The 25,518-nt window shown below is 40.4% G+C and overlaps 1 protein-coding gene across 1 annotated transcript; it reads right to left on the bottom strand.

Moving 5' to 3' along the window:
• Positions 1 to 1,228: 1,228 nt before the first annotated feature.
• On the bottom strand, positions 1,229 to 25,299 carry ELOVL2 (ELOVL fatty acid elongase 2). Its single transcript, XM_014940726.1, has 7 exons — positions 25,241 to 25,299; positions 19,606 to 19,793; positions 7,843 to 7,920; positions 6,568 to 6,739; positions 5,079 to 5,203; positions 3,829 to 3,963; positions 1,229 to 3,178 (listed from the first exon to the last, which is right to left on the bottom strand). Exons 1-7 carry the CDS (start codon positions 25,254 to 25,256, stop codon positions 3,050 to 3,052), a joined length of 843 nt encoding a protein of 280 aa, XP_014796212.1. The 5' UTR covers positions 25,257 to 25,299; the 3' UTR covers positions 1,229 to 3,049.
• Positions 25,300 to 25,518: the final 219 nt, after the last annotated feature.

Raw genomic sequence — 25,518 nt, forward strand, 5'->3', positions numbered from 1 at the left:
AGTGATTAGATCACTTGTGGAGAAACCTGATTTTCATTCTCTTCTCTGGTAAAGCAAACTAAACCGAATAACTTCCATCCTTTGGGAGATGTGTGTTGACTAGAAGCCTCTCCTAGCTGCCAAGTCTGCACAGGAGTTGCTGTAGATTCACATGCTTCTTACTAGGTGCTGACTGCTGATTTATTTTTGTCAGATAGAAATCCTAAATGAGATATTTTTAAACCTTTATATAGCACGAACAACAAGCACAAGAAGCTGTGTTGCTGGTAAGGAAGTCTGGACTGACTGACAGGATTCTACATCTTAGCAAATAACAGGTAAACCAGGCTCTTCCTCCCCAGGTAGGTTTGTTTTGGGTGGAGAGCTGATGTTCTGTAAATTTTATCTTCACCAGCTCTCAACTATGAATCTCCAGTTATGCTTTGGTAATGCCCTCACATTGTCATACACAGCAAAATATTATTTTTTTTGTGTGCCACAGAGTGCCTTAAACTAAATATGAATAAAAAGAATTGGGAGTCAAACTCACTTGACTTAATGAGTGGGATGCTTAGAATGCAATACTTAGAAGTTTTCCTCTGTCAAAGTCAAGGCGGCTCTTTTGACCCATTTATAATTGATGAATCAAAAGGAACTCACCTGCCTGTCTGCAAGGCAGGAGAGCCTGGGAACAGGGAGACAGCAGGGCCAGGATAATTTTAACAAGTCTGTTTGGGCTGCAAGTGTGTTTTCTCTCCACTGGAAAAGGCAAACTCAATAAGAGGTATTCAAATTGTCTATTTCATGTATCTGAACTAAAAGCCAGAGGAGAGCTGGGAGTCTGTGTTGCCTCCAGAACCACTGTTAAGAAGCAGGACTGTCTGGGAGGGAGAGGGGTGTTCAGTCTACGGAAGGAAGCTATCTCAAGTAGGAAGTGTAGACATCTTGTGTCTGCACACTGTAGAGAACAGTTTCCTATCAACCCAATTGGTGTGTGAGTGAGCATGATAGGCAGGAATGTCACCTACCCAGTAAACGAGGGGAGCAGAGTACAGCCAACAGTTGTACAAAAGCACAAGGAAGCTTTACATCTGTGTGCATGGATTCCGTGTGTAAAGTCATGGAGGTTTCTTCTCAGCTGAAGGTAAATGTCCTAACAGCTTTTTGAAAAAACTTCAGAACAAAAGCAGTCTCGAATAACCAGTTCCCAGCAATTTGATGCCTTAAATAAAGGGGAATATAGACATCCTGATAGTAAAATTTCTTTATTTACAGTGTTATGTATTACAGGAAAATCAGTTTAAAAAGTCAACGCTTCCTTTTCTTCAAAGTTGCAGCATTTTGAAGATGTTAAGACAGATCTGAAGAATTTAAAACATACCTGATTCCAGCCTTCCTGGCTGGTCTGGATCTGCAAGGTGAGACCATCTTGGGTTTTTTTTCCTTCCCTGCCCCTCCCACCCCCCCAGCCCTTTATGCTTCAAGTAAGGCATTTATTTCTTTCTTTTACTTTTGAATGCAGTTTCAACAAAACAAAAGACAATATCTGTGGGTTTGGTTGCCATAGTAAACTTTGTTTATCACGCTGACATTGTCCACCTTGATAGTCAAATGCATTCTTTGCTGTCAAAAGGTTAAGGACTCCGCTCAGCCTAAAATCCATGATGGGCTACAGAACTGCATTTTTGCCTGCCTGAAATGAACGGAGGCCAGTTGCCTAGTGTCCTCTCTTGTCAGCTCCTCTGATTCCCTCTGCCTTTACCCAGGTTTCCAGCATCAAGCTGACATCTGCAGAGCTCGCTGTGAAGCTCTCCCTTTGCTTAGGGCCACGTACAACTCCTTCAGTCAAACCTACTAATTTCTTATAACTTCTGAGCTTTACAGCATCAACCAGAAAGGTCTACAAAGCAAAGTTTCTGGGAGGGCCAGTGAGAACTTGTATATGCATAGAGTCCAGGTTTTGTGACTCTGGGTTTTGGGATATGTTTTTAATCTCTTTGCTTTCCCTGCAGAGAATTGTGCCCCAGTCCCATATGTTTCTCCAGTCAGAGACCAGTCTGAATAAAGCCTACCTAGCACAGAAATTCCTATATAATGTGCTCTGCTTATTGCTGAATTAACTTTTAAGATTTTCTGTCTTGCAGTCTATTAATGTACAGAATAACAGTTTGCTTCAAATTAGCAGTGTTTGTATAGGATTAACTTGTGTATGTTTACACTCAAAGGATTTATCTTTAAGTTGCTGAGGTCCTATTTCTTTCAAAATGCATTTATTGAGAACTATTAATTTAGCACATCCAAAGTGACTTGCTCTACTCTGACTAGAGCTCAAACCCCTGTATCATTGTGTAATATCATATACTCTAAATATCATATGGGGCAGCCCCATGTGCTACCAGTCCAGCCTCCTGAAACAGCAAGCTCCTGCCAGCCTTTGGGGTGTTTGAGTCAGGTATGAGTCTGTCTGCTAACTCTGGGATGGTGCATCTGGCCTCTGCTCTCTGGTATATCCTTTCCCAGGGCTCCCAAAGGGATAACTGCACCTCACTGGTGTCTATGGAAGGGAATGTGCTTTGGGGAACGACTGGGAAGCAGCAAAGAGAGGTATGGTGACAGAAACAGTACAATTCTTTTTCTTTTTTTATTTTTTTCCCTGACCTTGACCACAACTTAGCTACATGCGTTGGGTGCACTGCGAAGCTTTGCCTTGAGACCTCTCACACGTACAGAAAATGCTCAGCGTGTTAGTCTGAACAGAGTCTTAACATTTTGAAGGCATTGATGGATTTCTCCCATCAAGTGTTTTGTAAGGCGTTTTTGTGTCAGCGTTAGAGATGAGAGAGTTTCTGTTTTCACATGAGAAAGATCTTGGCCTTCTCATTCTGATGGTGATTTTTGACAGGACAAGTAATTCTACTTGTTTTGTTAAAACCTAAATAGCAGTACATTAATAAGCATCTGGTACAAAGAACTGATAAATGTATTCAAATAGGTTTTAAGCTAAAGCTTGTAATTCAGTCTTTGTTTTCTTCTTTTTTTTAAGAAAAAAAAATCATAGGAAATGCTATACTTATTGTGCTTTCTTATTGTTCAGGAATCCATTGGCAGCAGCAAAGTAGTCCTTATGGAAACCATTCTTGACTTCCGTTGTGACAGGGGTTTCCTTTATAGCTGTTCTTGAAGGTGCTTTCTGATATGTCTATAAAAGCAAAATCCAAAGTAAATCTTGGATTTATTTAGTGGCCTCCAAACACTACTTATGGTTAACTGTAAAATGGAGCTGTGTGGTGTTTGTTGATACAGATGCATAGATTTCCTTCAGACTGTGTTAAGGGAACTGTATTTCTTCACTGCTGTGTGTGATATTACCTTACTAGTATTACTGTAATACTTCTTGAAGTCAAAAGAGATTTTAAGCCCTTTTCACTAGAAGCTCTGTGTATGCAGGCAGGCTGGAGCAGTCTGCTAAAAAGACAGGGCTGCTTGTTTGGTTTTTTTCCAAGGAGGGAGGAAGACTCAAAAAGTTGCCCGACAGAGCAAATTGAGACCTCCCAAGTCCTGAATGCAGTACTTGCTATACGAGCACAGAATTGAGCCCTGTTACAAACTGTATGTTATTGCAGTATGGAAGTACTGAGCTGCAATGGGGAGGTCATCATTACTGAATGTCTATTTCTTGCAGACATTACTGCATCTGTCATTCTTAACTGGCATACATATTTTAATACCAACGTGTTTTTAGGTACTGATGCTAATTCTATATGTGAGTTCATCAAGCTGGTGTGAGAAAAGTTCTTTTTCTTTTATTTTCCCCCACCCTCATCAGAAAGCTCTTGGGAGACTGCTTACCTTAATGTAGAAGTTTATGAAGAGAATGACAAGCGTGGCCATATAGGAGGACTGGAACATGAGGCAGCCAAAGGGGAATCCACATGGCTTCACAGCTGCGCTGAGTGTGTGCACAATAGTGAGCACAAACTGGATCTGTGGAGGAAAGATCATGCATGAGTATCTGCTGAGAAAGGGTTGGTGCTAGCTAAAATAGATATCACAAAGCCACCTCCTCCTGCTCTTTGAAAATTCAAGCACTCTTGCAAACTGTCCCTTTCTGAATCTGTGACTGTATTGTGAGCATTAAGTTAAAATGGCACTCTTATGAAATAAAAAAAAAACAACAACAACAAAGGGGTCAGACTTCTAAAATTATGAGGCCTAGTTGGCAAAATGAAAGCCCTTTTATTTTAATAGGGGTGGTTTGGTCTCCCAGACCGTGTCATGCCAGATAGAGCATTGTCTCTGTTACTGGGCAGAAACTTGAGAAAACTCTGAAGACTCCAGGCAATACCTTTATCAGTCTGAACTGAAAATGGAAGTCCCTGTCTATTTGCCATGATTAAGCAATGTCCATTTTCTATGCAAGATATAAAAAATAGTGGAATTTTATGGACTGTCGAGTTTCTACTGTATTGTAGGAAATATTTCTGAGCATCATTTCCTTTATTAAGTTGTGCAAGCTGTACTAGTGACGTACTCTCCATGATGCTCTTATGGTGCTCCTATGGTGGAGCACCTCTCCTGCGAGGACAGGCTGAGAGAGTTGGGGTTGTTCAGCCTGGAGAAGAGAATGCTCCAGGGAGACCTTGTAACAGCCTTCCAGTACCTAGAGGGGGCCTACAGGAGAGATGAGGAGGGACTCTATCAGGGAATCTAGTGATAGTGTGAGGGGTAATGATTTTAAACTGAAATAGGGGGTAGATTTAGATTAGATATTAGGAAGAACTTCTTTACTGTGAGGGTGGTGAGACACTGGAAAAGGTTGCCCAGAGAAGTTGTGGATGCCCCTTCCCTGAAGGTGTTCAAGGCCGGACTGGATGGGGCTTTGAGCAACCTGGTTTAGTGGAAGATGTCTCTGCCCACGGCAGGGGGGTTGGAACTCGATGATCTTTAAGGTCCCTTCCAACCTAAACTGTTCTATGATTGCATTTTGATTTGAATTCCAGCTGGCTTAATTCTGCAACTGACAATATTTATCTATCATTCAATTCTGGCATTTTGAAGGATTTCTGGTCATCAAAAGTGAGATTAAAATAGACACTTACCAATTGTGCCTGAGTGAGGTATTTCTTCCACCACAGATACTTGCGCATAGAAGGGATGACTGACAGTCCATAATAAGAATACATGAGTACATGGATAAAGCTATTCAAAGTGGGTCCAAAGAAACCTGTAAAAATCCAACAAGGGAAACAATACACCAAATACTAAAAAGTGAAAGAAGATTTTATTGTTAGCAATGCCTCCTGCATACGGTAAGTTAATTATAATAGTACAAAGCTAGTACAAAGTCTGGGGAATACGTTCAGGCACAACAGAAAGCACAAGCCCCTGCTAAGTTGTTTATTCCTCTGTGGAAATAGCTCGTAATTGCTGTGAAAACTTTGATCTCTGCTTCTAACTATAACAGTGACTTGCTTTGATTTTTGTGCTGTTCAAAATAAGTGCCAACAAATGTGAATTCTGCTTTTTGTTCTGAAAAAGCCTGCAACAACTTGTTTTACAAAATATTACAGAGGACTGAGGTGACTCCCAATAATAGCTCAAAGTAAGAAAACTGATTTCCTTTTCAGGTCTGTTAACAAGACCATAGGAAGCCTCTGGTTGTATGAAGCCCTGGAAAAGTGTGCATGTTGTGAGACACCTGAAGTCATTCTCTGCTGTTTGGACTTAGTATACAAATACCAAGTGAGCACCTTGTGGAACATCTTCCCCACTTTAACAGGGGAGATTGCAGTATCTTAAGATTCAATTCATTTAGAGGTTAGTGTTGTGAAATATATTGGGCCCAAGGTATAATGAGCCAAATGATGCTGCTGTATCAATATGAAATGTAAGACCTTGTAGAATACTTCTGGCAGTTCTTCTCACAGTTCAAGGAGTAGCTTTGGGTTTTGCTGTGCACTTGCATGGAGGCAATGCTGATTTAGTTTAGCCTGCTGCCTTCTGAGTGCCCTCAGTTCTATCCTAAACACAAAATTCTCTAAAGCCTTTATAAATTAACTTTTGAAAAGTATCTACTGTATAATGATATGAACTGGTAACTACTAAAACAATCCCTGATGTTAAAGAAAATTGTATTTTGGGTTTTTTTTTTGGTATGCTATATTACTGGATAGAAATTGCATTCTTGTGTACTACTCAGTAGTGATACTCTGTCTAAAAGTGGTTTGAAGAGAGTAAATATGAGAGGTGGTGGCATCTAAGTGGAAAATCTAGGGCTTAACACTCAGATATTTTTTTTTTTGCCTTAAGCTTTTAACTGTGCATTTAATTTTACTGCAATCTGCAGGTGTGCTAAGCGGAAAATCTAGGGCTTAACAATTAGATCTATTTTTTTTTTTTGCGTTAAGCTTTTAACTGTGCATTTAATTTTACTGCAATCTGCAGGTGTTGGCAGTTCTGAAACACAGGCTATCAACCTTACAGGCGTTGCCATCTAGCACAGTGACAGGCTTCCTTTGCCCGCTGCTGCGGTTCCCCTCCCGCAGCAGGTGACTTATACCCCAGGTGATGACGCGAACAGAGACTTACTTTGCCCACAAGGTATCCAGTTCAGGACACACCACCAAATGTTAAACATAGTGGCATGGTGATACACGTGAAGGAAGGTGATCTGGCTGCTTTTCTTTCTCAGTACAAAGAAGATAGTGTCCATGAATTCAATTACTTTGGAAAAATAATACCACCACAGCACCTTGGCTACCTGTACAAGCAAGAACAAAGCAGCAGGAGATCACTGTCTGTCCATAAAAGGGCTTAAATATTGCTGTACTTCGTCAGTCCCTAGGTATGCAACTTTCCAAAAGGCAATGGTAACCTATTGAAGGAGGAGCACAAGCTCTTGCTTAAATTTTATTCCCTTTTCAATGAGGCAATTTAGGAAAAAAAATGTGTAATTTTTTATGTGAATGTATAACTATATCATTATCTAAATATAACTTAAGAAATACAGACTTTGAAGAAGGGTTTTCTAATCGTTCTATTTTTTTATCAAAGAACAGTTGTGTGGGGTTTTTGTGTGTTTTTTTTTTTTTTAAGGGTTCTACCACTTATATTTTCTTGGTGCTGAACAGATTTTACTGGCAGCTGCTTCTTTTTAAATAATGCAAACTTGACACTCAACACAGTGGAATATACCATCTTCTAGAGTTGAGACACTTTATCAAAGCTCAGGATGTGTTCCAGGCAGTTAGTTAAAATGGAAAGAGGGAAAACACCTTGTTGACAGGAAAAGGTATTTAACTGACCTTTTTCTTTCTATAGCACACACAAATTTTGAGGGTTGGGGAAAAATTTATATAGGTTAACCAATCTTTCTGTCCTTGAGCTCTAACACTATCTGGAATGTAAGCCTGACATGGGGAATGACAGAGGGTTAATACGTGGAATTGCTGTGATGCAGAAATAAGGGTTGAAACCAGAGATGGGTTAAGCCAGCAAAACGTTTCTGCAGTTTTCCAGAGCTTAGAGTTGGACTTAAATCCATTTCCAGCTACAGCCCAACAAGTGTTACACTTTAGATAATAGATTTAAAGTTTTAAAATTATCTATATTCTCTATTTTAATAGTCAGGCAACACCGTTTTGATCACAGATCTTGATATACGGCTTCTCAAAATACTCCCTGTCATGCTTTCTACAGGATTCAATACAGGTGCATCTGTATTGAGTCAGAAAGATAAAACTTCTTGTTTGTTACCAGCTGTTAGGCAACCTGATTAAAACCCTCACGTTAAGGATGTCACTGATAATGTCCCTATAATTGCTGAGAAGGCAGTTATGAGGGTGCGGAGGGAAGGGCTCTCACCCGGATGTCGGCCTCCCCTGCGCTGTGGAGGTTCTGGCACTGCAGGTTGTATCCTCCTTCCCACGTGGCCAGGATGAGCTGGAACAGAAGACACAGCAATGGTGTTCATGAGCAGACATAGCTGTTCACTTTTACCCCTGCAGCTGTTCTGTGTTTATTGAAAAAAGCAGCACAGAAGTACAGTAGGTCCCCACTCCTTCCGTGAGCTGATGCTCTTAAACCAGACAACTCACTAATATCTTCTGCTTTGAAATGGGAAAGGCACCAAATTGTGTTGGAGACACACACTGAAATGGTATGTCTTTTACATTTCTCTGGCTTTAGAGCCTTCAAGGCATCCATTAAAATCTCTTCTTACTTATAGTGCAGTGATCCTCTCTCCAAAGCTTGTGCTTGAATATTGTATCTCTGTCCTGAAGCAATAGGAACAGAGCTTAATGTACCTACTCGTGAAAACTGTCCTTGAGAAAAGTCCCCAATGCCAAGCAAGCAAACAAAAGGCAAGCCCAAAGTAGTGCAATGGAAGAAGTATTTCCTTATGCCATATATTTCTTTATTCTACACTATTAAATGCAGGAGGAAGTAGAGTGGGCACAGTGCTGAATGGAGACATGAATAGACATACAAGGAATTTCTTAGATTCAGCACATTTCATACTGGGAAGCAGACAAAGCAATGAAGTGTCAGGCTACGATGCTGTGATGGAGCAGGATGTGTTTAGAAAGCCATGTGGTGGTTTTTGATACGGAATATTTTCATAGTCATGACCACCTAAAGCATTCAGCAGCTGTTTTGGAATAGGGATTATAATTTGTTGTCTATAAATGCTATGTAGAGTTCAATGATTTTTTTTTTTTTAAAAGGTTTGGCTTATTCTTGAATGTGTGAAAAGTGATTTTGGGGGCCAAACTGAGCAATTCATATTCTGGGGTCTGTCTCCCTCTTTACAGAGGATGCAGTGAACGATGGTGAGAGAAGTACATGGAACTGTTATGCTGTAAGGAGAATTGCAAGATGCTGTGAGAAGTGGGCTGCTTTCAACTCTGGCACTACGTTGGGGAAGGTGTGTATCAGCCTGTGTACAGACTTTTCCCTCCACTTCAGACTGAAAAGGACTCTCCTGTGTTGAACGTGTGACAGTCTATACAAAAGTGAAGCAGAGATATTCTCAGTGATCAAACTGAATTAATTCCCAGAGTAAATACATTAAAAAAAAATTGATAATATTATCTGGAGAATTAGCAAATAGCCCAGAATATTTATTATAAATTTACATTAAAAAGCAACAAAAACTGGAGAGCCACGATCTTCTATTATTTTTCCTCTGAATTACAATTCAGTGATTGTTTCTGTAATTCCAACATAGTTGGTGTATGTGGCTAGAATAACCCATAGAGATTGCTGAGAGAGACTAAAAGGCAATAAATAAGCGTTCTGTGGGTAACTGCTTTAAAACAGCCAAAACAAACCCACTCCTTTTTGGAACAGCCTTTGTTTCAGTGGAGTCGCCTACAGCATGTGCCAGAGGTCACCAAACCAAGCAGGATGGGACTGGAGTCTAAAAGCAGGGGAAGCAACAAATACCCAGCTAGAGGTCCCCATGCAAATGCTCAGTGCAGCTGAGATTACAACTTGTCTTGCCAAATTGGCCTCTGCTTGGGTGCTGTGCCTGCAAGTGCACAGGGCTGGGATGTCTGGGCTCCTCTCCTTTCCCCAGTGTGGCAGGCGGGTGGGAAGGGGAGGTGTGGGTCACACTTCTCCCACTAATGTAACCTGCAGAGGTGCTGGAAGAGAAGGGACTTAAAACTCATTGAGAAAAGCCACTTCATTTCCCTATTATCTGTTTTCCTGCTACCTTTCAAAAATCATCTGAGTGGAAAAGGGGTCACTTCTGTTCTCTGAGCAGGAGGCAGAGGGCATGCAGCTTGCCAGCTGTCCCCCCTGTGGCATGTCCCTGGTCCCCAGATCTGTGCCTACGCTGTAGCTGGCAATGGGTAGCTGCTTCCTGAGGGATGGAGAGACATTACTGCGCGGTGGCTTTTCTGGGTAGCTCCTCTCAGTGCCTTTCTCTGTGCACTCTCTTGCTTTGGATTTTCTCTGCAAATGAGAGGTGACTGAGTGATCCCCAAACCGAGACTTTTGGAAAAGGGAGGTTACAGCATCATTGTTGTTGAAGATTTGCTTTCAGTTCTGTCTTGTTCCTTGAGAAATGCTGAAGAAAATGGAATTGGCATCTTTTCTTGGCTGGGAGCAATACGGCCAAACAGCACTGGATTATCAGGAGCCCATCTGGAGGCAACATCCTGGATGCCAGCCTGGATATGATCTGATGTGCCTATAACATTTTTTTTTATCTAAGCTTCTTAATTTAACCTTATGAGAGAGATGCCTTTCTTAACATTTTCTTCCAATATTAACTAAAGGAATTTAACCGGATTGATTCTATTGCATTCTATATCTGCCAAATCATACTTCTCCTGTGCTTAAATTGGTCATATTTGTGCATTCCTCTTCTAATGTATCTTTGGGAATCTGCTTTTTTAGGTTTCAATTGTATAAGCGCTTTACTCTTTCAACCTCTTTTTTTATTTCTCTTCCTTTAACAATTAACCCATTTTTTTGCTTTGCTGAAGATACCTAACCTCATAAAATTTTCTGCTATAATAGGTAAAATGTTGGTTCACAGAAATTTTTTAGAAAAAATTGCTATTTTAAAACATACTGATCAAAAGATTTTATAAATGTTCTGATTTGTATGTGATAGCAGTAGACTGATCAAAAAAAAATCTGTTTTGTGTGGTGTTTTCTTGTGTGTTAAAGGTATGATCAAAAAATTTACAAATGTTCTGATTTGTATATGATAGCAGTAGACTGATTTAAAAAAAAAAAAAATCTGGTTTGTGTGGTGTTTTCTTGTGTGTTAAAGGTTAGGAAACTTGCCTGCTGGTGCTGAACTGGCCACTCAGTCTTATCTCAAGATTTGTTTTCAGGTATTCATAGGTCTCACATTGGAAAATGAGATGAGAAAATCCTCAAAGGCTTAGAAATAAATAAATATGTCTTTTAAATATCACAAATTTTTAACTTAGCATTTGAGAAATCTGCAACTCATCACAATTGATCAGCATGCAAATAGGGAGTAAACTTGAGGGTAAGAATACCACTCTGACTGCAGAGTTTTCTTTAATTTCTTTTGTTTGTTCTTCCATGATTCTTTTTAATGCCAGACTTTGCAGATCATACTGTGTGCCTATTCCCCAGCCATTTGACTTGGCAGAAGAGTTCCCTCTGATTTTCACTGTCTTAGCCTTGCTCTTTCATGTTAGCTTTTCTGTAGCTCAACATTTTTGTCCTTTGTTGTAGGTCCCTTACATTAGGGAAAAGAGAGAATCTGCTTTGAGTTTTGTCTGATCTTTAAAATTGCTGGCTAACTTCCTAAAAAAAAATAAATTAGTGAAGAAACTTGGAGGGCAGAGAGTACTTTTTTGAGATCCTGGTGATCCTAGGCTGTGACTTTTCATGTTGACTGTCAATGATGTAGAAGGTAAGCAGCTTACGCAGTGATATCGAATGAGCCAGGTGGCCAAGGTGGCCATTAGGCTGTGACTTTTCATGTTGGCATCAATGATGTAGAAGGTAAGCAGCTTACCCAGTGGTATCGAATGAGCCAGGTGGCCAAGGTGGCCAACAGCATCCTGGCCTATATCAGAAACAGTGTAGCCAGCAGCGCTAGGGAAGTGATCGTCCCCCTGTACTTGGCTCTGGTGAGGCCCCACCTCTAATACTGCCTTCAATTTTGGGCCCCTAGCTACAAGAAAGACATTGAGATGCTGGAGTATGTCCAGAGAAGGGCAACGAACCTTGTGAAGGGTCTAGAACTGAATTCCTGTGAGGAGCAGCTGAGGGAACTGGGGTTATTCAGCCTGGAGAAAGGGAGGCTGAGGGGGAAACCTGATCACTCTCTACAACTACCTGAAAGGAGATTTTAACGCGGTGGGGGTCAGTCTCTTCTCCCAACTAACCAGCGATGGGACAAGAGGAAATGTCCTAAAGTTGTGCCAGGGGTGGTTTAGATATTCGGAGAAATTATTATACTGAAAGAGTTATTAAGCATTGTAACAGGCTGCCCAGGGAAGCAGTGGAATTGCCATCCCTGGAGGTATTTAAAAGACAGGAAGAGGTGGGGCTTAGCAACATGGCTTAGTGATGGTTTTGGTGGTTTTTTGTCAGTGTTAGGTTGATGGTTGGACTTGATCTCAAAGGCCCCTTCCAACTTAGATGATTTTATGATTCTATATCTGAAAAGGAAGCTCGTACCCCGAAACAAGATGTTCAGTCACTAGGTCTCTTTTTCTCTGATACCAAACTCGTACATTACTTGCACTGTTTCAGTTATGTTCCCTTTCACATGCTGAGTGCTCTCATCACTCTGTGGAGCTGATGGTATTGTTAGTCATGTAGAGCTTGTGCAAGTGCAGGATGTATTAAAGAGATGAGAAATCCCCTCTCTCTTTCAAAATACAAATTCTCTCTCTCTCTCTCTCTAGCAAACAATTCTTTGAATGCTTTGCATTCTTGGCAGCTTCCCCTGAAAATAATATTAACACATGCATTGTTTGAAGCTATTTAGAAAAACAGATCACGTAAAGAGGAAAATGTTGCCTTGTGAAAAACTTATAATAAGTAGCAACATCCTGTAATTAGTCAAGTTTTGATATTTTGCTGTTGCTCTAATGTTCTTAACAGATTCCAGTTGTTTCACCAACAAATAACCTGTACTCATCTGCTCAAGTATAAACAGCACAAAGATTCACAACACTTGCTTCACTGCTGCCATCTTGCCTTTGTTTCTTTTTCAAATGGAGAATCACATTCTTCAGGAATGAGAACTGGTTATTCTGTAAGAAATCTCAGCAGAGGAGGGCCAGCAGGTGCCAGAAAATGATGCCAAAGCCTCCCACCTTGCTGAGTAGCAAACTGAGCACCAAGAACCCTAATCTGGGAGCCTGAGCCCTGCTCATTTCAGGCTTTCAGCTTCAAAAGTCCCACAGCTGTAGCTTGTTCCTGCATCTGTCCTCTACAGGTAGGCTAGAAAGGAAAGCAATGTCATTTTCTGAATGGATACTCCTATTTCTAGTGACTCTGGTTTCTGTGCTCTTTGACTTTTCGAAAAAGCTCCGTGCATGTTGCACTTTCTCAGAGAGAAAATGTCTGGAAGCAACAAGGTGTTCCCCCTTGTCCCACAGCAGGAGAAAGACAGAGGGTGAGGCACCAGCATCCAGAAGGTGAGGGAGCCTTGGAAGGCATTCAGAATGTTTTCAGTTTATTTGGGGAGAGGGCTGGTTTGCAGTCTCAGGGGAAATGCATAGATCTTTTTCGCCACACCCACCCTTCTAATTTTTAGTTCATTTATTTGTACTAATATGCATACATTTCTTCACTATTTATTTTTGTCAAGTTTTAGCTCATAGTTATAATTCCAAAATCAACACTTTAGCAAAGCTTTGCATGTACTGCTTTACTGTCCAGACTAATCCCCTTTGATTTCTCATTCATGACTTTTATCTCCAACTTGATCTTCCTTGATTTTTTCCCTATCGGAGCCATCCTGAATAGGTTCCTGAAACGCCTTGGTGCCTGGGAAAAAGTTCAGAAGGTGAAGCCAAACCCAAATATTGGAATTAGTATTAAAACAGACTGCCCAGGGAAGTGGTTGAATTGCCATCCCTGGAGGTATTTAAATGACGTGTAGACATGGTGCTTAGGGACATGGTTTAGTGGTGGTTTTGGCAGTTAGGTAAATGGTTGGACTCAATGATCTTAAAGGTCCCTTCCAACCTACGTGATTCTGTGATTCTGAGAAACAGGTGCTGAGTAGGAATCACATCACAAGATTTTTCACAATTGAAATATTTTTTTGTCCTGCCATTGTATTGGAAGATTTGCACATGTGAAGAAAACCCTTATTGTATCAAATTTTCCTCTTGGTTTGCAACAAAGTTCTAGTGAATTCTATTTGTATTGGGTGGGTGAGATCCAGAGCACTGCCTTCTTCATGAGCAGGCTAAACATTTTATCTAATTGCAGAGCTTGGAAAGGTCAGTAGAAAAGACACGGAGAACTCGGAGGATGAAAACTGAGAAGAGAGGACAATGTGTCTTGTTAGAATAACTGCAGGTGAGAACAGCAAAGTCAGCTCCTCAGGTCTTCAGACAAATTATCTGATTAAGATGAAAGAACATCTGGGAATATAACTCTATTCAGACAAAGTTCTTACCCTCTCAAAAAAGTGTTTACTTTTGTCCTTACATTTCACCGCTTTACACTGCAGTCTTAGCGACCTTTTGCTGTCTGGTTTGTCTTCCTCACTTCTCCCTTCTTCTAAATGATAGAAAAGCACACCTGATTTCTTCTGGTTTCTCCCTTTGTTCTTTCCCTCTAGCTCGCCTAAGGTTAAAATAGATTTTCATGTCCTAATCGAAGAATTACTTCCAAAGAAGCCTTTAGCTCAAGCACCAATTCTTATGGATCTAGAATCATTCCTTGCTTCTCTGCTAAATTTACGTTTGCTATCTTCTAGACAATTAATGAAGGAATAAATAATTTATTAAAAACTTAAAAAAAAAAAAGGAAAGAAAATTATTATGTTGAAGTTGTATTTCTACAGTAAAATTCCAGGATAGTTAAATCAACTTGGATCAATGTTTTTTTTTAACCTTTCCTCATCACCTGCACTATTAAAATTAAACTTAGACCTTCCACTACTCAACCCTATCTTTTTATCATTTGCACAGTTAGGAAGCAAATTTTTCTCATGTCAGCCATTAGAATGATGGAATAAAACAGTGTTGAATTGCTCCTCTTATTTTAGAGTTGTTCCTTTCATTTTGCCCACAGTTATCCTAAATCCAGGCATTGTACTTTCTAGCAACTTGTGAGATGTTGTCCCAGTTGCAATGTGTAGGGCTAAAAATAGCAACTAGTGGCCCTGATCATGCCAGCGTTGTCCTCTGACCTTTCCCTGCTGGCAGATGGTACAGAGAAGGCAATTCTGATATTCCTTGGAATTGTCATGTCATCTTGGCACCTGTGGACCTGCAAGTCACGACTATAATTCAGAAATCTGACTTGCTGTTGGTGAATTTTCAGCTCCTAAAAACAGGTAAAGTGAAGGTAATTTAGTTCTTTTATTTTTTTTTTTTAAATCTTTATAGGGTAAAAGATTTTTCTCCTAGTTTCACTAAAAAGATTAATGCACTGGGCTTGCAGGATTTGTGCAGTTTTTTTCCTCTTTGCTCTGAATCGAGGACTCCTTACATGCAAGTCCTTCTTCCCCACATGAATGTGATTGCTTGTTTACAAATCCTATGGATTTGTAGTAAGTCTGTGAAGCTACCTGGGGATACAGGCAGCTTGAGACATCACGCCACCCCTATGCTAATAAACACACATCTCTAGATCTCCTTTTTAATCTGACCCAGATGGTGCCAGTGTCCTGGTTTTCTCAGTGCCTGATCAACAAAAGGACTTGGGTGAGAGCTTGATGACTAGCTGAGATTTAATTTAAATAGGGCAGAGGTGATACTTACTGCTGGGGAAAGCAGCCTAAGACCATGCTAGAGATTATGTCTTTTCCTATTAATGAGAGAGAGTATTCTCACCTGAGTAATTTCACAATTCAGAGATCAGCATTGGTCTCCTTTGTTTCCAATTTTAATTTAGCATCAGGGTTGTGACAATTCTATCCTGCAGTGAAATTCAAAACCTTATCTTGGCCTCTGGTGCTTCTGACTGGGTCCCTGGAGTGTGGCCTGCGAGTTGACTTGCCCATGAAATCATTATAAAATATGCAAAGTCCTGATTGCTTTTCACAGTAAACTGGTTTTCTGCTCATAATTGGCACTTTTAGGATCTTAGGCAGAGATTTGTGTAGAGGAAAGACATATTTTTCTTCAGTGAAAATTGCTGAAAGTTTTGATTTTTGTTTAAAAAAAAAAAAGGTGGTTGTTTTTCTTTATGCAGATTTTTGGCAACGTTACTGGAAACTGTTCTACTGGATCGGTAGAGTTGATATAGGTCATTGATAACTCTGTGATATAGAGTTAATGGTACAGAAGAGCACCTATCTAACAACAAACCTATGATGTAGCTTTCGCTTGTAGGGGAAGGGATGGAGGGATTTGTCTTCTGACCCCTTTGGTAGTGCTCCTTCAGCCTGCCGAATTTAAGCACAAAACTTTCTTTTAAGCTTCAGATACTTGAAAGAGCTGTGCTCCAAACCCAGGTACACCCCTTTTCCATTATATTCAGTGAGAAGAGGTAAGTGCCTTTGATGACTTCAAGAAAATCCCTTTGCCTGACTCAGATGTCAAAATTAAGATCTAATAAACTGCCCTTCTGAGAAGCCTTCGAAGGTACCTAACTCTTTCTTGACAAAAAGGTTTTGAGATCTCAGTAGTATAAGGGCAGTTGGGCAGAGCTGGTTTTGATTTTGTTTGGGTTTTTTTAGACCTTGTCCTTCAGTTATAGTGAGGATACCTGACCTGATGCTGATGGCACATCTTAGAGTTGTCTGGAGCTGTTCCTTCAAGTACTTTAGGGATTGGTTGACCTCAAAGCTCATGGAGCTAAATTTGGCTTGCAGATACTTCATGCCCACGGCGCAGCGCATGGAGCTCTGGCTGAAAAGAGGAATGTACCTTTGGAGATTTAAAACTAGCCCTTTTGTTATAACTCCTTGCTATAACTTTTGTCGTCTTGCCTTGAGGTTGTGCAAATCAACTGTAGTCAGGAGACAGCTAAACTAGGTTAGGAGGTGAAGAATTGTAGCACAGATGACCCCTCAACTGTTTTTTCATGCTTCTCATTAATGTCATCATGTGGGACAGTCTGCATTTGGAGCTACCTTTGGAGATTTAAAACCAGCCCTTTTATTATAACTCCTTGCTATAACCTTTGTCTTCTTGCCTTGAGGTTGTGCAAATCAACTGTAGTCAGGAGACAGCTAAACTAGGTTAGGAGGTGAAGAATTGTAGCACAGATGACCCCTCAGCTGGTTTTCCATGTTTCTCGTTAATGTCATCATGTGGGACAGTCTGCATTTGGAGATACACCCCATATTTTGAATGAGATATTTTTCTTTGGAATGACTAAGAAGCACCTGCCCTATTCAGGAGCTATCAGAAGAAAAGGTGTGGCACCTTATAAACAGAATCAAGAAGAGATAAAAACAACTATGCCAATAACTGGTTTGAGATTTTTGGTATTTTTGTTGTTGTTTTGTTTGATTTTGGGGGGGTCTGTTTTCGGTCTTTTTTTTGTTGTTTTCTTGGGTTTTTTGTGGTTCATCTCTATTATAGAGCTTATGATTTTGTGATTTATCTCTGCTACAGAGACCAGAGGGGTTCAGGTGCAGTGGGAAGGTGGAGGAATAGGACAACTGCTATAGATGTCTCTAACTAGGAATTTATCTTGAATCATACTGGAGGGTTCAGTGGTGTTTACATAAGAAACCACTGTGCAGAAATCTTTAAATAGAGGTAACTCTTGCCTTAAAGAGCTTACTGTCCATAAAAGACAAAGTAAGGGCCAGAGAGAAGCTTCAGAAATGAGGCATTTTGAAATGTTGAGTCACCATAACTGTATTCCATACTGGAGATGACTGCTGCTCTTTTCCTGTTTCCCTATTTTCCTTCAGCAGAGATGTGCAAGTTACCTCGGGCAGGTCTGCAAGTTTTGGCTTCTGTTGTGTTCCTTCACAGGAGAAGCTGGGATAGGAACCAGGCGAGAAGAATACAAAAAATTACAGAGCTGATGTTACGGAGGAGTGTTTTGTCCAGTGCAAACCCAGCCTGGTGACAGTCCAGAGCCAAGAGTGAAATGTGCAGTAACACAGCTGGCAGGGCAGATCAGTGATGTCCCCCCCGGCTCCCCAAAAATGCAGAATGTGGAGCTATGAGGCACTGGCAGCCATGCCCAGCTGCAGCCTGGGAGGCGTAAATCAGCAGCCTCCAGCTACGGAATCAAGGTCTGAAGGGACTAACCAGAGGACTAATGCAGCTCAGCACTCGTCTGCAGCAAAATTAGTCTCAGGAAGGGCTGGGCAGTGAGGGGGCTGAACGGGAGCTGGCTTGACACAGTTCCTACAGAGGTGTGAACAGGGCAAAACCCAAGTTTGCTTCATTCATGTAGGTGAGACCTGCTAAAATTCTCTTCGTTCATTCATTTACTTGTGGCAGGCCAAATCAGCCTGCAGGGGAAGGGAGCAGCGTTTTTGTTTGTATTCAGTTAATCCTTTTTGCTGAGTCAGACGGGAGCAGCATTTTTGTTTTGTATTCAGTTAATCCTTTTTGCTGAGTCCTGCTACTGAAATCAGTCATCTGTATACCTTCAAGCAAAATGGGGATTTAAACATGAAAGTGCAAATTTAAATTCTGGAGGACAATCAGTACGGAGTCCTCAAACCTTCTGGCACTTGTGCTGGTTTCTCCTTTGCTCTGGGCCTGATCCTGCACCCTCGGACACCCACAGCAACCTGGAGCTTTGGCCAGGATGAAGCTCTGTAGCTCTCTCTAGCACAATCACTCCCTTGCACGAAGGCACAAGCCTAAACTCCTCTTCAGCCTCTTGACCAGGCCAGTCACCCAGTGTTTAGCTCAAATTAATTTAAAACTTGAAATCTATGGGGTCCTGTTTGGCTTCTGCAAAGTTCTTCTCCAGCTGATGGAACAGTCAGTCCTTGTTTTTCTCGTGGAAACTGCTGTTGTGGCAGGGAGCCCGGGGAGCAAGAAGTGCTGCGAGGCTGCGTGGGCAAGGCAGCAAAGTCAGCTCACGCCTCTGCAGGTCACACCATGAAATCAATCACATCCTTCAGCCAGGGATTCTCATGCCTGGGGTCGCTCTTTATGCCAAGTCAGAAAATGTTTTGTGGTTTTTGTCTTTCAGTGTTTCTTTTTTAGGGCCACGAGTGATGGTTGTTAATGCTTCAATATTAGAAGTACTTCAATTACCACAAGGGTGAGAATGAGGACCTCCCAGACAATTTCAAAATAGTAACTTTTGTCTTCTGCTCCCCACTGGGGAGATGAAAACACATGTATCTTTGCTCAGGAGCATTGCTTGAGTCCTGAGCTGTTGCAAAATTGTGAGATGCATTCACATCTCTTTTCTGGTTCTGAATGGATTCTGATTTCTGTGAGCATGTTCCTTCCTGATAAGTACTTGGGAAATAATCTGTGTGACCATATTCAGCCTCCAAGTCCCACAGCACTTGCTTTTGGCTGAAATGGCAGGTTTTTAAAATCTGTCTCTTACTGTCTGACTATATGAGGAAAGCTGCTTAGGCAGGAGAGCAGAAAAAAAACCATCAAATTGCCAATGCTGTAAATAAATCAGTACTTAGTCTCATCTATAAATCTGTTCACATTTAAGCTCGGGCATTTATACATAGAAAAATCATTCTGTAGACAGTCATACAAACTGCTGCAGTTTCAAGTTCACACTTGTAGACACTGTCCTGGTAGCAGCCAGCTGTCCCCAGGAGTGGACTGTAGCTCGGGAAGGACAGTTAAAGCATGCTGAGATGTAAGCTGATAAATTACTGTACAACACACTGTCCAATCGCTAAGGGACTTTTCTTCATCTTAAATTTATGTTGCTGCTGATGTTAAATTTTCTAGCAAAATTGTCTGTTGCGGAGATATTTCAGCTAAAAACCATTTATTGCTTACCTTTCTCAGCTGTGCTGCGTGGAAGAACACTTACCTCTATGAGCATGTACAAGGAGAGCAGTGTAATCCCAAGGTTATATACAATGAGGTGAGCCCTGAGAGAGAAAGGAGGCCTGTCCTTCATGAACTTGTTGCCCAGCCATATGCAGAGTAGGTAAGCTCCAGTAAGGAAAAATGTGGGAAGGTAAGAGTCCAAAAGGAACCATCCTCTAACCCTGGTATCTGGAAGGAAACACATGCAGCAGGCAATTAAGAAGGATATGGTAAAGTATTGCTAAAATAAGGCAAACCACGCCATGAAAAAAAGTCTGCTAAAAGCACGAGAGTGAATCTGGCAGGCTTTGTTTGTGAGAGCTATCCATTGCTTTTACTGCCCTAAAACTGTGTACTTATTCACAGAATGTGTGCTGAAAGCTGCATGAAATTCCCTAATAATTTGAGGCCACTTAAACTCCTCATTTTAACAGGAAAGAGAAAATGAAAGTATTCCTATATACTTTAAAAAATGTATTTTAATGTTTTAACTTCATATTTAATTAAATTATATCTTAGTCTGCTCAGTGGGCAGTTTGCAGAATGTATTTAATGCAAAGTATGCACGTTAAGTTGGCAGTTCATATAATATTTTAATTCTGTATTTGCCACGTAAGTATGAAGATATATAACATTTGCTAGAAAACATTTATACAAGGGGAAGGTTTTTTAAAAAACATTAAATACAAAAAACAAATAGCAAATATTTGCTCTGGTTATCAAAGATATTGGCAAGGCTTGCTTTCTCACAGTTTCTGCCCCATTTGCCTAGTCCTGAAATGAAATATTAAGGTCAAATCCTGCTTGCCTTATTCACACAAGTAATCCCATTGGCAGTAATCAGATAGTTCAGTGTATATGAGCAAAGCCTAATCCTGTATGCCAATCTGGAGGCATCACTTCGTTGTCCTATGAGCAACTGCATGTCACGAGCGAAAGGAATGGTTTTGGTTGTTGTTGGTGGTGGTTTTTTTTTTTTTTTTTTTTTTTTTCCAAGATGGAGCAAAAGGTAGAGTTAATTTTCCACAGCAGCAATCTTCAGACATTTATCCATGAAAATCACAGGGGGCATCATGGCTAGATTTTCAAAAATGTTATTCTAAATCTGTCACGATATACGGAGTAAGTGAATAAATAAATCAGTGAGAAGCTACTGTGCAGGTCACAGTAGTTCTTTCAGCTCTCAGAAACTGTTTTAAATTACTTAGTTTATTTTTTACAAAGACCAAGATTATGTTAAAAATTGTAAAAGAAGAAAAGGTATTCACAGTGCATAAAAAAATATTTTACTGTTTTTCCACTTGTGTTCAGTTTGGAAAGGACTGGGCAATGGATGATGCACGAACTGAACATGCCCAAGCATTTAACAAACTGCTGCACTGTATCCTTTCCAACTATCCTTTCCTCAGAAATACATGCATGCACTTATACAAAAAGTGAGATTTTAAGTGAGTTATAGTAATCTGCTTATGAACAGGGCTGTGAGCATCAGCTTGCTTTCTCCTTACAGTCTCCCTCTACTTCCCACCTTGCTTCCATCGCAGTGGCTGTAAGGCTCATCTGTTGGATTTGGGCTCGACATAGGATGTTAGCTCTTTTTCGGGAAAGACTTTCAATCAGACCTAAGCTACTGTGGAAATCCAGTGCTCTCCTAGTTTTGACTGTCCCTTCTGGAATTCCAAAAGTCTGTAGGAGAGGTGTAGGATTAAAGCAGTCATGCCAGCAGAACCATCTATGACAGAACACCATCCTTCCTTTAGGGTGCTCTTGCTTGTTGTGCATTACCAAGACAGAACACCTTTTTTTTTGTCCTCAGATCTCAACGTCTATTTAAGATTACCTCAGTATCAAAGTAAAACATTCCAACAGCCCTCTTTAAGTTAATGAGCCATGTGTGAAGCTCTGGAATGGATGTTTTTGAGGGGATTCTGCTCCCGTGTGAGCTCTAAAGAGGTTCTCCTCACATATTGGATCTAAACAGGACACAGGAGTCACAGGACAGGTAAATGTTGTACATGTGTTCATCTAGTGTGTGTTTTTGGAACATAAGGATTTAATTGATAATCTAAATGAAGATGTACAAAGCAATCATGCCAGCAAGGCTGCTATCAAGAGAGGGTCTCACCATCCAAAGATTGCAACACTTGGTGCATAAAGGTTACTTGCACAAAAGCCAACTAGCATCAGCAGATAACGAAACAGCATGTTTGCTCAAAGAGGAAAAGTAATTGGGAGAGAGGAGAATACAAATTAAACTAAACAGCATTACATGCTGCCCTAGTTTTTTCACTCTGCTGTGAGTGGCCACAAGCATGTGGGCTGATCCGTAAACAAGCAGAGCTCGTGTGCTTGTTCAGGTCAGCATGTCAAGTATTTTTAAGATCTATACTATTTCCATTTCAAGAGAAATTATACAAATATGTACTCTTACTAATTATTTTCCACCCCGACCTTGGTACCTTGAAGAGTAAGACAGTTACTGGCAGAAAGTGGTTTATAAACGGCAGCCAAGGAACGTGACTATTTTGTTTCCACTTATGCTTATCCCTGAATGACAAGAAGAGGGAGGTTTTTATGTGGCAGGAAGGGAAAGGAAAGGAAGTGTATTTCAAAAGAAGTTATTGGAAGAAGGAGAGATCAAAAGTATTTCTGTTGACTGATGGTTCGATCTCTGTGTTCAAGTACTATAAAGATACGCTGTCAATAGGAGAAAGAATTACTTTTACAATGTTGAACCCACAAAGCATGTGAATTTGAGACCAAGGCAGTGAATAAAGCCACAGTGTGAAAGTGCTGGACTACAGCAGGGGAAGGAGCAGGCGCCCACAAGCTCTGGTGCCTCCATGAATAAGCTCATTCATGGTCACTGCCCACCATGTGCCAGACCCTTGGGGTGAAATCTTGGCTCCTTTGAAATGAGTGGCAGGCCTCCCAGGCTCTTTAAACATATCAGGCTTTTATCAGTGAGGTTTAGAAACATTTTGATTCAGGTTTCTGTATAGCTTTGGCCACGTGGTGTCTGAGTAGATTCAGACCTTTTCAGGTGCAGAGGGTGGATGGGTTTGCACCAATATCTTGCTACTGTTCACACACTCAATTGAGGAGAGGAAGAGTGCTTATTACTATTTCATAACTTTATTAAAATATATCTATTCTTCACCACCTCTATTTCTTTCACAGATGAAACAAGCAACCAATTAACTAGATTTAGCTCCTGCACTTCAATATTCCTTGATTTTGCATAACACCAAACAATACTCTGCAGATGAAGGCAACCCTGGAAAAATGCTCTCTTATAGAACAAAGTAGCTATTTCACTGTTTCTCATTTTTTCTTGAACCTGGATTATCTCTTATGCAGAATAATATGGACCGACACCAAATTGCAAGGCCACTTCTTATTAAGAGATGCAACTGATGGGCATGTGTATGGCTTCTCTTTCCCTGATCCAAAGGACTTGGTCTGCTAGTTCAAAAGCAAACACTGAGGTAAATTTGTGTACAAAGTCTAGCCGACAGCAGTGAACAAAGGCAAAAAATGTGCCCATATATAAATCAAACTCAGGTCTTTGATAGTACACCCCTTATTCTAGTAGTGCAGTACTGCAGCTTGTGTTAACCTGGTACTGCCAGTGTCAGCAGAGATTGCCTCCAGGAACTAGCACGTGGCTTTCTGTCTCTTCGGTCTGTTCTCATGCCCTCAGCCACGTCTGGTAATGATGACTGAGCCCTGTATAGTGATACCAGTATTTCAGGAGTCACTATGTAAAATATAAATAATAAATACGGGATTGATTTTTTTAAAAGAATGGAGCACTGTTATCTGTCCTTTTAAGCCATCTTGCTGCTAAATGAAGTGTGCACTGTAGATGAAAATTGGAGGAGAGAAAGGAGGAGAATGGTTGTTTGGTTTTAGACATTTGGGGAAGCTCTTAAGAATCCATTAGTTTTCATTTGTTGCATCATTCTATCCAATTTAAAACTGTTTGCAGTTCATTGTGAACTATTTATGTGTATAAACACGTTAGAGGGAACTGTGTTATTCATGAAATGTGTAATACTGTGTCATACCACCAGTTAAATTAAAGATTATAGTGAAGAGGTACAGACAAACAAATGCTATCTTCAGCATTGATGTCTGGAGAGGGATCATGATGTACTTGGCAAGTAATACAAATAATACTTGTTTAACTGAAGTGCTTTCTAAAAGCCCAAAGGGATCTGTGTGGTATTCTGCATTGGATTAACTACAGTTCATTCCTTCAAACAATTTGTTCTGGACTAAGGAGGAAAGAGGAATGAAGGAGAACATTATCTCCATTTGAAAAAAAAAAAAAGTAAAAAAATAGTACTTTTATGAGTATTGTAAAAACCATACTAGAACTTATTTTGTTTTAATCATTTCTGCTGCAGTTCCCAAGCTGTTCAGAGTTTCTTCACCAGAAATCTTTCTTTCAAGCTTCACATCTACTACTGAGATGATGGAAAAGATTTTGTAGCCTGGCAGCCAGCTAAGAAAAATGAGAATTTCTTGATTTTAAGAATGCCACAGTTTTCTTTCCCTTTATCCTCATAATTAAGCAAGAACAGTTTCTGGGACCTGGAGGGCGTTATTGCGACAAAATGAGAATACATAAGCCTATGTCCATTCATGTGGGCAACAGTTCTGGATTTATCTATTGGGAGAACTTTGCAAGGCTATTCCTGAAGTTGTATGTTTAAGCCCAGCCCCACCAGCAGCAGGGTGGCCTTACAGGGACATTCTCTGAAGACTGTCTGCTGTCTAAGCTCCTGTCTTACCCCTTTCCTCTAGTTACCTGGCTCTCTTAGCCCTGACTTTGATGTGCTGTCCTCACCTTGCCATAGCCTTTCTCTTTCTGCGCTCCTACTTCAGGTTGGGTTTGGGTTTTTTTTTGATTGTTACTTTTTTCAGTCCTAACAAGGCATCAGGCATCTCCAATCTGCAGTTATTCAAGTTATTCTTGTCCAAACTGTTTTAGAAAGCAAAAATAGGAAGTAGAAAAATGCATCTGTTCTCCTGCCCCGACTACTGGTTTAATAAAATTTTGGACATGATCCTGTGGGGTGCTAAAAGCCTTTTCTTGTTTTTGCTCCGAGCATCTTTCTGAATTAAGTAATTTGATAGGTAGCTGGACCAAAAAAACCACCTGGATTATGAATAACAATCAGTCCCAAAACATATCTTCCACTTTCAGAAAAATCCAGGCTTTCAATTTTTTTAAGCACATTAGAGTGTAAAACTGAAATCCTTTGATATTCTCAGGAAAATAAAGGACTCTCAATTCTATTGATTTTTTTTTTTAAAGTTTAAGAAAAATTCAGTTGCATTTCTTCTTTCACCTTCAGTATAATCTGTGATTAGTTTTAATTTGTATTACAGATAATATGATGTCAAACAATCAAAACAAAAATCTACTGGCTTTCTGTAAACACCATTGATAGTTTTCCTACAATAATGGTGTGTTCCTGTGAATACTGTGATTCTGCCTGTCCACATTTTTCAGTGAGAAATTATTCAGATAGAAGATTTTGACTGCTTTTATTTATTAGAATATTTTTGGATGGTAATCTGGTTAGGTATTATTTCCTAAAAGGGCTGTAGGTGGAGCAGCTTACCTCGAGGTCCAAACATATAGTCCACAAATGCATTTACTTCCCGGTCAAAAGCTTTCAGGTGCTCCTAAAAAATACAAAAAGGATGTGTGACAAAGACATTATCTCACTGCTCACATAGACAGTACAGTTAATAAACCCTCAACAAACTGGCAAAGAGTGTTTAATGCTCAAGTATTTCCAGCGTACCCAATAGCATGTCTACTGCAAAAAACCAAACCTCTTAAAAATGATTTAGGGCAGATTATGGTTTAGTTAACAATAGAGGCCTTGTTACTGGA

The sequence above is a fragment of the Calidris pugnax genome, unplaced genomic scaffold, assembly GCF_001431845.1.
Source record: "Calidris pugnax isolate Ruff unplaced genomic scaffold, ASM143184v1 scaffold8, whole genome shotgun sequence".
Classification (NCBI taxonomy): domain Eukaryota; kingdom Metazoa; phylum Chordata; class Aves; order Charadriiformes; family Scolopacidae; genus Calidris; species Calidris pugnax.